The sequence below is a fragment of the Haemorhous mexicanus genome, chromosome 26 (assembly GCF_027477595.1).
Source record: "Haemorhous mexicanus isolate bHaeMex1 chromosome 26, bHaeMex1.pri, whole genome shotgun sequence".
In the NCBI taxonomy this organism is placed as follows: domain Eukaryota; kingdom Metazoa; phylum Chordata; class Aves; order Passeriformes; family Fringillidae; genus Haemorhous; species Haemorhous mexicanus.
The window spans coordinates 2353799-2366419 of NC_082366.1; the positions used below are offsets into that span (position 1 = coordinate 2353799).

The 12621-nt window shown below is 44.2% G+C and overlaps 1 protein-coding gene across 1 annotated transcript in view; it reads right to left on the reverse strand.

Moving 5' to 3' along the window:
* Positions 1-12621, reverse strand: part of IQCA1 (IQ motif containing with AAA domain 1) — a 150194-nt gene that overhangs the window by 48870 nt on the left and 88703 nt on the right. Inside the window, exon 9 of the mRNA XM_059868160.1 lies at positions 3445-3529. Coding sequence (XP_059724143.1) covers positions 3445-3529 — 85 coding nt within the window. The remainder of the gene's footprint in view (positions 1-3444; positions 3530-12621) is intronic.

Here is a 12621-nt window from a genome sequence, read left to right on the forward strand (position 1 = left end):
GAGGGAAAATTCCTCTCTTGGAATATTAACTCTACAGAAAGAAGTTTGGTTGGAATCTAGGAAATGTTTCTTCTTTATGGAGGATTTTTGCTGTGGTGTTTTGGGGTAGGTAGATTGCTGCCTGTAGGTGAGTATTTTCAGTGTTGTGTAATTTAACAGAGGCTAAGTAGAGTTTCCCTCTAGAAATATTCAGAATATTTTAAGGCTTTTAGTTCTTCTCTGACTCCTTCTTTTTTTTTTTTTAATGTTATTTAATATTGGAAATGAGGAGCTGGGAGAGGGGGAAGTGCCTGTGAAATGGCAACTCTCTTGGCTTATTTTCATGGTGATGAGACTTAATGAACTACAGGGAAAGATCATAATTTTGTTGGCAGCAGGATAAGGGCAAAGCTAAAAATTGTCACAACTGATGATTATCTGTGCAGCAAAACATAAAAAACCATTAGGGATAGAAATCTGGAACAGATGCAGGGAGATTATTACACCAATGTCCTGGAATGTTAAATTTCTCTTGAAGAGCAAGTAAAGTAGAGAAAAAGCTTCTTTTCAAGGGACAGCACTTCTTCTTCTGACTGAAGCACCAAGTGCTGTGCATTGGGAAGTCTTTGGGAGGGAATTTGTAAAATGTCATGGAAGCAGTTTGTGCAGGAGGCCAGCTACATCACAAAGTCAAGTAAGGTCAGGGTTGTCAAAGGATCAAGAAATATAGAATGTATAATAATGCAGCAATGGTTCGTGACGTGATTAATTTGTATTTTATTTTCCCCAAAGTGTCTTTACTGAAGCCTTATAAAATGCTCCCTTTTTAAATACAGCTCAGTCTTGATTTTTCATGGAGTTTGACTTGGGAGTACCCAACCCCTGCTCAAACAGGAGCTCATACAGACAAGAGGTGCACTCCTGTCCCCCCTGGAGTCAAGGACAAAACTCCCATCACCTTCCATGGGGCCAGGATTTCCTTTTCTATGTTGCCCAGTGTGTGGAACAAACCCAGTGGCCTCAGGGATGTTTTTAATAGGCAGCTGACTCAGTGGAACAGAAAATGTTTTACTTGTCTGACATTCAGGTAAAATCATGATTGCACTGGACTTTTTCTGGCCAGGTGCATTGTGGAGATCTCTTGAGGCTGTGACACATATTCTGCTGGCTAAAAAGGGAGAATAAAACAGGCCCCAAAATTGGTGAAAATCAGATAATTGCCTGTGAAAATTTGTTAGGAAAATAGAGGAAAGGTTTTTTTGGTTTTTTTTTCCATAGTGCAGGGAAAACTAGCAGTAAAACAGCCTCTCCAGAGTTCTGGATTCCATTTTTTTCCATGCAAAGAAAAAGCAGATGCTCAGGAAAGGCAACAAAACAGCTGAAGGTGGGAATTGAAAGCTGGGAGCATGACAGGAAGGTTAAACCCATTTCTCCAGAATCTACCTCCACATCCAGTGCTGCTCAGAATAATTCCTTGCTGTGTTTTCTTCCCCAGCTGTGTTAATCCTTGATGCTGGCAGCTCTATTTGGCATCACATCCCCCAAACCCTTCCCCAGCAATCAGCCCCACTTGCTGGGTGGCTCCCAACAAAGCCTTCTGGACTCTGGCAGGAGTTTCTGCTTTGGAAGCTGAAAACTTCACTGAGGGTCTCCTTCCCCCTGCCTGCCTGAACAGCAGTGTCACTGTCACATTTTCTGAAAAATCAGAAAAATTTCTGAAATCCTTCACCAGGATTTCCTCTCCTGGGAAGCTGAGGAGCCTCAGAGAGAAATGAAAACAACAATTATCTGATTGCTGCTCCTGTGTTTGCTGCTTTGGAATGTGGTCTGGACATTGTTTACCAGCAGGTGAATGTTTGATTGGTTCCATGTGAATTATTATTAATTAATGGCCAATCACAGCCAGCTGTGTCAGACTCTGAGGAGTCAGTCATGAGTTTTTATTATTCATTCTTGTTAAGCCTTCTGTCTGTATCCTTTCTCTTTCTTTAGTAAAGTTAAAATAATATATAATAAAATATAGTATAATAAAATATAATAAAATATAGTATAATAAAATATAATAAAATATAGTATAATAAAATATAATAAAATATAGTATAATAAAATATAGTATAATAAAATATAGTATAATATAATATAGTATAATAAAATATAGTATAATATAATATAGTATAATATAATATAATATAATATAATATAATATAATATAATATAATATAATATAATATAATATAATATAATATAATATAATATAATATAATATAATATAATATAATATAATATAATATAATATAATATAATATAATATAATATAATATAATATAATATAATATATCAGCCTTCTGAGAACTTGGAGTCAGAGTCTCATCTCTCACCTTGTCCTGGGGACCTCACAAAGTCCACAGAGCAGAGCCCAGCAGGGTTTAGCCCCTGAACTTGGCTAAAAGCAGGAGCATGCCCCAAACTCAGCTTTAGTGAGCTGTTTGCAGCAGTTTTCCTGTGTTTTTAGCAAAGCTAGCTGATGGTTAGTGCTGTGTTCTGTGCTGTCCTTACATCCCCCCAAACCACCCAGAGACTGCTGTGTGCCCCAGGGATCCAAAATTCCCCATCCTGGAAGCATTCAGGGCCAGCCTGGATGGGGCTCTGAGCAACCTGGGCTAGTGGAAGGTGTCAGGGTGGCTGCAATGAGAAGATTTTTATGTCCCTTCCAACCCAAACCATTCTGTGAGTCTATAAAAATCCTCTTTTACCACGCCTGGGTTAGAACACCACTTGCAGAAAAATCATGCAACAATCTCAGTTTCAGGGCTACAGAATTTGGGTTTTGACCTCTTAAGTTTTGTTAGCCCAGCACAGTGGTTCACTCAGGGGCCAAATCCTGCTTCCTGTTCTCCCCCAACAGACCCATCACCCCCTTGGCTCCCCGGGATGGGTGGGAAAGGCTCCAAGTGCTGAGCACTGCCTTCAGCTGGGCTTAATCACTTTCCCTGTGTGACACTCAGTGATCAGAGGAAGAGATTATCAGCCACTTCCATTAGCCAGAGAAATCAGGAGAGGGATTTACCAGGAAAACAACCTACAACACACAAGATAAACTGAGGTACTTCCTTTGCTGGGATGTTCAATTTCCTTAATGAGCCTTGGCAGTAAATCAAGGCTTAGCCCTGCCTGCACTGGAAACTCTTCTCTGCTGCTGTTCTCCACTTCTTTCCCATCACCTGAGCACCTTCAGTGGTGATTAAGTGGCTGCACAGCCCAAAAGGGAACAGATTTTGATACCTGATTTAAACACCCTGGGAAGAAATCTCATTCTTTTTATTTTATTTATTCTTTTAACCATAAGGTTCTTGGAGAACTAGAGCTACTGTTAGGGAAAATTGCTACTTAAATAAACAGACATGTTTTGTGGCAAACCTTTCTCCAACACCATGATTTTTTTTTCATTAAAAGAGGAACCAGTACCTGCTCTGGATGTTTTTCAATAAGAATAGCCTTGGAACCACCTGTCTTCTCAGGGGGATAGTCAGGAAACCTGCCTGTGATATGCCTGTGGGAGAAACAAAAGTGGAAGAGGAATTAGAGTTCATCATTTTTCACCTGGTTGATAAAGATGTTAGATAGCAGGGAAGCTTCTTTTGGCAGTGTTTTCTGTCCTGTAAGTTCATTAAGGCAGTTACCAATCCATGTCTCTTATCCCAAGGCCCAACAAAAACTGAAAATTCTCAGGGAAATTCCTAGCACTGCAGATTCCTTCCTAGCTGAGAGATGGAGATTAAAATGTTTGCACCTGGAAGTGTCCCAGGCCAGGCTGGACAGGGCTGGGAGCACCCTGGGACAGTGGAAGGTGTCCCTGTCCATGGCAGGGGGTGGGATGGGATGAGCTTTAAGGTCTCCTCCAATCCAAACCATTCTGGGAATGGTTATTGTGTTATTTTACACTATTTTATGCTCATAGCCCAACTCTCTGTTTTCAACATCCAGGTTTGGTTTTTTAAAAGAAGAGTTATTTTGCTTAAATCAGGATTTAATCTCTAAATGTCAGGATTACCATGTCAGGATTACCTCTCCTAAACTTCCACTGGACTTGGTGGTGATGGAAGCTGGGAAGGGGCACTTGGTGACTCTGTGGGTAACACAGGGAGCTTCCAGACCTTTCAGAAAGGGATTAAAAGATAGAGAAAATAACTTCAGCCCCAAGGCCATTTGTACTGATAAGACCCTTTAACTGCTTTCCCTTTTGTTGCTTGGTGGAATATATTTGTAAGATTTTTTTGTTTGTTTGGTAACATCAGAAAGATTTTTCTGTTCCAAAGAAAATTCTGACAGTGCAGAAAACCCCTTGTGATACTTTCAAACAGCATGGTTATATTTCCTCTAAATGAAATTAGATTTCCCTGGAGAAGAGCTCAGAAGGGTCAACACTATTCCTAAAAATGTTTTCTTTTTTTTTAAACAACTGGTACCTTAAGGGACTTTGCTAGGCTGGTGTTAAGCTGCAGGCTCAGTTTTAAGCTGAGATCATTGGAACAGAGCATCTGTTCTGTTTCTGTAGCACCACGTGTAGGGCTGGGATCCAGTGCTGGTATTAATGCAACACCAATTAGGACAGAATCAACAAACATTCATCTGTGCTTAGGAGCCCTGGCTCGTTCAACAGTTACAAGTTCTACATGCAAACAGATGCAAATCCTTGGTCACTGCATTCCCAGAAACCAGCCTGCACCAACAAAGGGCTGGGCTTGTCAGTGTGTTTTTAAAATTCCATTAAGAATGGGATTTTAGCCTCAAAACCCTGCCTGATCTCTTATTTAATGTTAGCTCGTGTTCCATTTTTTACAGACAGCCAGAAAATAGCTCAGTTTTATGTTAAGTGCAGCCTTAAATGCTGCTACAAGTCTGGTAACAGTAAAAAAACTTCCCAAAATCTGAAATTGAGGCTGTTGCTACTTTAGTGCCAGCTGGGAGGAAGGAAAGGCAAATGCACTGTGTGTGAAGAATCAGCTGGGAGCCCACTGAACATGATATCAGGGCCAGCTGCCAATATTTATTCATGTTACATTTGGTATCTCTACTCCCTTTTTCACTTTTAAATCATTCACAGCTCTTGGAGATGGCAGGGGGTTGGGATTAAATTCTTTTTAAGACTCCCTCCAACCCAAACCATTCTGTGATATTTACCTTTGGGGATGTATGCTGAATATATCTGAGTGCTGTAGAAATTCTACCACAGTCTGAAATTGGGAAGGGTTTTGTAGTTATAATCTGTATTTTCTGTGTGATTCTCCTCCTCTGAGCTGCTGCAGTTGTTTGGGGTGATGTGGCTCCTCTCACCTTTTTTTGGTAGCAACTTCAGCAGTTGCTACCAAAAAAGATTCTACTCCTCTGAGCTGCTCATGTCAAAAAACGAGGTGAGGAGAAGACAAAGCCCATCTTTCCATGGAAAGAGGGTCAGCCATCTACTAAGCAGTCAGGGCTAGCTGGGATTTTCTGGTTGAGGACACTGCAGGATGTGATTTTCCATGGTCATCAGTGACCTGAGAGCAGACAGTACCAAACATTTTGATATTCTACTTCTTCCAGGGCATCTGCTTTTTTCTTAGTGTATCCATTGCTGTCTGATGGTCTGGAAGCAGCACTCTTAAACCTTCCTTCCCTACCTACCCTCTTGTGGGTTTTCCTCTTTCTCTTCTAGGTTGAAATGACCACAGCTTCAATCCTGTAATGCCTGGGAATTCAAATTCCTCCCTTTATGAAACCTTCTGAGTTCAGAGGTTAAACCAGGGATTCATTTGGCCTGTAAATCTGCCCAGAAAAATGCAGCCATTCATCTTCCTGGTCAAAAGTCCACTTCAAACATAATGAATCTCAATTTTCATTCCCCCTTCACTTTCTGGCAGCGTTCTACTCAGAGCCATAGCAATGGGCTGTCTCAGGCATTTATCTCAGGATGTTCATTTGGATTCAACTGGACCTAATCTCCTTGCTTTGCAGCTGGAAATACCAGGATAAAATGAGCAGCCAGAGAAGCTGTGGCTGCCCCCCATCCCTGGAAGTGTCCCCAGGCCAGGCTGGATGGGGCTTGGAGCAACCTGCTTTAGTGGAAGGTGTGAGGTGGGACTAAATGATCTCCAAAGTCCCTTCTTACCCAAACCCCTCCATAATTTTAAATTCTTGTATCTTTGTGCCATCAGATAAGGTACACTTCATCCAGGGCTGAAGAGGGTCCCACCAGGCATGTCCCACAAACAGCTCTTGAATTAGGAGGAGGTCCCAAACACTGTGGAGGGATTCTGAGCTTGCTTCATGATATTATTTGTTCAAATAATTTTTAACTGCCTTCCCCTTTTGAAACTTCCTAGAAACACTGAAGTATTGGTGATTAGAGGTAATAACAGGGTAAGAAAATGATCCCAGATGATGCAAGAAGTTGCTCCCAACTGGAGCCCCAGCAGGCTGCTTTGTTTTGTGGGAAGTGTGCAGGGGAGCTTTGTGGTGGGAATCCTCCCTGGTTCCACTGCTGATGGGGAGAGGAGGATGTAAAAAGCTTAAGCTCCTGATAACAGGAGCATTAGAGTGTGTAATATATTTGAAAGACATGGTACATGTCAGAAACACCTAGATCCAAGTCAGAACTCTGTGAATCTGTTACTTATTACTGTCTCAGCATTTGCAAGGGGGGAAAATGTCCAACTGTACTCTTCCAACGTCTCATAAAAATGTGTAAATGCCAGAACTGGAAGAAGCAACTCTTATTTCCAGTGTGATTGCTTCAGTGGGAGTGCTGACAACGTGCTAAGCACTGCAAGCAAAAGCAGAAGCAAATTGTCCTGGATTTCTTAGGGAGGATGCAGTTCCAGCAAAACCAATTGCCTGAAGGAACAAAAGAAGTTCACAAAATCCCATGGTGGGACTGGACTCGGTGGCTGAACAGAGTAAAGAAGGGGAGATGGAAGGACAGGGCTAGGGAGAAACCTCCTCCTTGTGAGACAAACCCCAGCAGCAGCCTGGGGAGGCCCTCAGGAGCCCAAAGCCTGCAGGCAGGGAGCTGAGGATGGCTCCTGGGGGTGACCTGCTCCTCGTTTTCTGTCCCCAGGCATGGAGCAGCAGCCTCTGCTTGCACTACTGGAAACAAAAATGAGGAGTGATGGAGCTCACAGCAGGCAAAAAGATCCTTCTTTGGGCCAGAGCCACTCCTTTAACACAACTGCTCAAGGGTTTTGTGCTGAGGAGGATGCTGTTGAAGAAGGGACCTTTAGAAATCGTGGTGTGTGAGAAATCCATCACTTTTCTGGAAAGCAGTGAAATCCTGTCAACAGAAGCAGAGCAGGGGTTGGAAAGCAGCTTTACAGAAAAGCCATCTAACTGGGATGAATGGGGGCCCTAAATCTGAATCAAAGCAGCTCAAGTGGAAGAGTAAAGGGATGAACAAGGATGGAGGGGTGAAAAGATATGATCTTGCACTCCCAGCTGAAAAGGAAAAGGATGTGATGAGGTTTTTGTGCTGTTTCTCAAATTACATTATGTTCTCTGGTTCACTGTTACTGCTCCAAACCTATTCCTCCTACAATAACTCAGACCTGTCAAGTGTAATTGAAAAAGAATGATCTTTTATGGTCTGCAGTGCAAATCCTTTTGTCTGGGATCTGCAGCAAAGAGTTCTGGCTCTTCTGGGCTCAATATTTGTACAGCACAAACCCCACATAAATGCCCAAGTTTTAACTAGGTTCAAATGGTTCTGTAATGTCTCCAAATCACACCAGACTGGGATAAGTTGGGGTGATTGGCAGGCTCTGCTCAGCCCTCAATGCTGTGGCACCTCCATTCTCACCTGTACAATAAATTCTTTGTCTGGGAGATGACCCTGCACTGTCCTTGTCTCATCTGCTGCTTCCTCCCTTCCTCATTTAGGAGCTTCAAATTTTTTCTAAAGTGTTTTCTCTCTATTCCACATTGCTCAGGGATGGTTATAGTTAGGGATAAATATGGCTTTTAATTTATGAGAACACACCATTGATTGAAACATTTTGTCTGGTAATAGACTCAACAAGTTCCTACCTACTCTGTTCTCTGGCGTGGTTTTACATGTGTTATTCTTTCTTTTTGGCTATGGCTTCTCCAGCTAATTGCATAAAAGGCCTTGTCAGGAAAAATAAATTGTTCTTTGGAGGAACAAGAGTGTTTAACTCTTCTCAGGGGAAGAAAAGATGTGGGCTGTGTGCAGAAGAGGAGGCATGAATGATGGTGAAGGCTCTGAGTGGAGGGACACAGGGGTGTTCTGTGCAGAAAAGGGACACAAGCTGAGAGGGGGGAGCTCTCTAAGGAAATAAAACCCCCCTCAGCTGTGTAGCTCTTGCCTGTTTCTGTAATCCCACCTGATTTGGATTCTCTCAGACTGCTTAAATAGCAGTGCTGGTTTATTTTAGGTGTCTTTGCTGTGGTGCTTTTTTTCCCCTTTTGTGTGTGTGCTCTCTTTAGCTCTTTGAAAATCACTTCCAGAAAAAATAACCTGGGCAAATACAGAATTACTTATAAAGTGAGATTGATTTCCACGGGCTTCTTATCATCTTTAATGAGTTTGGACACAGACACATTACAACTGATGGTTTATCTCAGGTCCTGATCCTCCCAGTGTTTGCTTGTACGTGTGCTTGTTATGCATGGAAGCATTTCAGTGCAGGGTAATTGGAGGATCAGAAACTTTATTGTTCTGCATAAATATTCAGCTTTGAAAACTGAAGATCAAGTGTAGTGAGGCCAACAATGTGCAAGGGAAAGCATTCCCGTGGAGGAATGAGGAGGCAAGGTTTGTGGGGAAAGGTGATATCCTTTATTATAGTAACTATCATAATTAGAATGGTCTTTTGGGTCCCCAGTGCCTGCCTTAGATCTGAAATGGGAGAAGGGAACTTCAAAGCCAAGTAATAGTTGGGAACAGTTGTTGGAGGGGACAGACCCAAATGAGGAATGTGGTAATTCTCCCTGATAGTTTTATTACATGTGGTGTTACTGGCCAGGAAAGGTAGACCTTTGGCTGACCTGGTGCAGTTGTTCATAAGCTGCTTGAGTCCTTACAGCAAAAGAGTTGTTCTGCTTTGTCATGAAATTATTACCTTTCCAAGGATCCTTCTGGTCTTTTTGGGATAGCAATAAGTAATTAATGTAATGGAAAAATGGGAATGTCTGCTCCCCTTCAGGTGGGCTGGGGTGTGAGCTCTCTCTGCCAAGACTCCTGGTTATCCTGATTCCTGCTCTAAAAACCACGAAGGAAAAGGATTTTTAATTTTTTTTTTTTTCTCTTCAAAATTCTGACAAATCATTGCTGGTTTAAAGTGGCAATAGGTTTTTCTCCTTGAGATAAAACCTGCTGGAGACATGGATGATAGCACTGCAAATGGCTCCTAGGTTTTTGAATGGGAATAAAAGGCAGCTTGGGCATGAATAATGCCAAGGAAAACCAAAGCCACTTCTTCTTCCAATATTAGCTTAAGTTAAAAGAAAACCTGCTACAATCAGAAGAAAAACTTTGTAATATTGACACTGATGAAACGTTCTGGTGCTCTGATTTTGCATGCCCCTCCACACACTAAAAAAATGTTGCCAAAGTTTTCTCAGAGCTCACATTTGAATTAACTGAGGGTTGGGAGGAATCACATCCTGGCTGACAGAACTGAACTGCTTGGCAAGAGCTGACACCAACCAAGCTGTGCTGAAGGCTCAGACAAACCTAGAGGACACTGAATGTACCCACCAAGCACGGAAATGGGAAGATTAAAGGGGCTGGAAAGCAGATCCCTGGAAGGTTATTTAGGGTTTTTAGCTTAACTCCTGCAGTGCAGAACAGCTTTGGGCAGAGCTGCAAGGTGTGGAATAACACTGAAAGCATCTCCTGATGGATCTGAGGACACCTGGGTGTCCCATCCCTGCCCTGGAGGGAAAACTGACATCCCCAGTGCTTGATTTTCTAGCTCTGAAGTTCCTTGAGTGCATTTCTCTCTCTTTTGGAGTTGTTGATCACCCTGTGTTTACCAGAGCTGCATTCCTTGAGGGATTTCTCCAAGGATGAAGGGCCGCTCCCATTCTTTCCCAGTCTGGCTGTCCCCAGGCTCCTTTCCAGTGTCAGCTTCCTGGTGCCTGTGTCCAGCCTTGGGAGGAGAGCAGGGTGAGCAAGGTGAGCAGCCCTTGGTGAGCAGGGTGAGCAGTCCTAGGTGAGCAGGGTGAGCAGTCCTAGGTGAGCAAGGTGAGCAGTCCTTGGTGAGCAGGATGAGCAGCCCTTGCTGAGCAGGGTGAGCAGTCCTTGGTGAGCAGGGTGAGCAGTCCTTGGAGAGCAAGGTGAGCAGTCCTTGGTGAGCAGGGTGAGCAGTCCTTGGTGAGCAGGGTGAGCAGTCCTTGGTGAGCAGGGTGAGCAGTCCTTGGTGAGCAGGGTGAGCAGTCCTTGGTGAGCAGGGTGAGCAGCCCTTGGTGAGCAGGGTGAGCAGCCCTTGGTGAGCAGGATGAGCAGCCCTTGGTGAGCAGGATGAGCAGTCCTTGGTGAGCAGGATGAGCAGTCCTTGGTGAGCAGGGTGAGCAGTCCTTGGTGAGCAGGGTGAGCAGGAGAGTAGGGTGAGCAGCCCTTGGTGAGCAGCGTGAGCAGCCCTTGGTGAGCAGGGTGAGCAGTCCTTGGAGAGCAGGGTGAGCAGTCCTTGGTGAGCAGGGTGAGCAGGAGAGCAGGGTGAGCAGGGTGAGCAGGAGAGCAGGGTGAGCAGTCCTGGGTGAGCAGGAGAGCAGGGTGAGCAGTCCTTGGTGAGCAGGGTGAGCAGCCCTTGGTGAGCAGGGTGAGCAGGAGAGCAGGGTGAGCAGTCCTGGGTGAGCAGGGTGAGCAGCCCTTGGTGAGCAGGATGAGCAGCCCTTGGTGAGCAGGGTGAGCAGCCCTTGGTGAGCAGGATGAGCAGTCCTTGCAGAGCAGGAGAGCTGCTCCCAGGGGCTGCTCCAGGACTGGGGCCTCGCTGATGGAATATCTCCCATTAAACTCTCATCTGGTTTGATTTTCTCATGTCTTTCCACTCTCTTCAGAGCAAGGTCAGAAATACAGAAGCTGGCTCAAAGAAACACCAGGTCGAATTCCCCCTGCCTTCACTGAATTCCTTACCTTTGGTCAGCTTATCCTGCCAGCGTAGAACACCCAATCCTGGCTCAAATTTGGCAGAATTTCAAATGCTCAGCATTCAACTTAAGAGACTGGAACAATTATGGGCAGTTTTAAGCAAGATTTCTTTAACCCAGACTAGAAGCTTTGCAAGAATAGTTTTCCTGCAGAGTCAGCCAGAGGGAATCAAGAGCACTTTATTAACACAATATGAATCCTGTAAAGAGGAAAATAAAGCATGCCATTTTTTTCTAGCAAGGCCAGCCAAAAGAAATAACTTGCCCTCCAACATCCCAAGTTTCTTTGGGATTTGGAGTGAAATGGAGTATAAGAGAGCATTTTGTTTTATGGGATTTGTTTATGAGAAATTCGAGCAAATGTTTTTGCTTCTCAGAAGTCAAGGTGGACCAAAATGCATCTCTACAGGAGGGGAAGGAGGCTCTAACCTGGCTGCTTCACACTGCTTTGCCACGGCCCATCACTTAAAATGAAGATAATGCAGTGCTCCTGGGGTGTGTCAGCCTCCTTGTGTGTGCTGTGCAGCAGGGACACCCTTTGTATCTGCCTGGAAAACTGGGAATGGGAGCCTGGAAGGAGCACAGAAGCTCTGGGCTTTGATCCACCCTTTGTTTCAATAGTAGATACCTAATATTCCAACAAGGAGGACATGTAGGAGTGATATGGTGATTAGACAACCCTGCTTGTGGGTAAATGGTGTGACTTTGATGTCATTTTTGCAGTGTGATGCAAATGGATGGATCTGAGGTGGAATCAAAGGTGGCAGACACATTTCAGGATTTCAATACATTTCAGTATTCCAATACATTTCAGTATTTCTATCTCTGCTTTACACCTGTGGTATCAGTGCAGAAATCCAGCCCAGGCTGGCAGAACTCATTTTTTGCCTTTCTGGATTAAAATGCTGTCCTGCCACTGTGTCATGGCTGTCCCACTCACACATCACTGTGCCCCTGACCATGATTTAACCTGAGGAGTTTCCAAAGGACAGAGTGTGACCAGGTTCACCAGGCATTGCATCACTGCTTGGGAGAGTGGCTTGGGAATTCATTTCAAACTGGAATCACTGTTTGCACCTAAGACTGAACTGCCTTGAGAAGCACTTGTGATGCAGCAGGAAAATGTCAGTGGGAAAGGAGAAGCTGAAAGAGGTTTTTAGGAATGCAACCAGACACTGCTTTCTCTTTCACTGCCCAGAATCCCAGAATGGGTCAGGCTGGAAGGGACAACAGTGAGGGTCTGGTCCAACCTCCCTGCTCCAGCAGGGTCATCCCAGAGCACAGGATTGTGTCTGGATGGCTCTGGAATATCCCCAGAAGGAGACTCCACAGCCTCCCTGGACACTGTTCACTGCTCAGTCACTGCCCAGGGAAGAATTTCTGCCTCCTGCTCAGGTAGAACTCCTGGGCATCAGCATCTGCCTGTTCCTCATGTCCCATTGCTGGGCCCCATGGAGGAGCAGAGCCTGGTCCATGCTCTGGAATACCCAGATATATCAA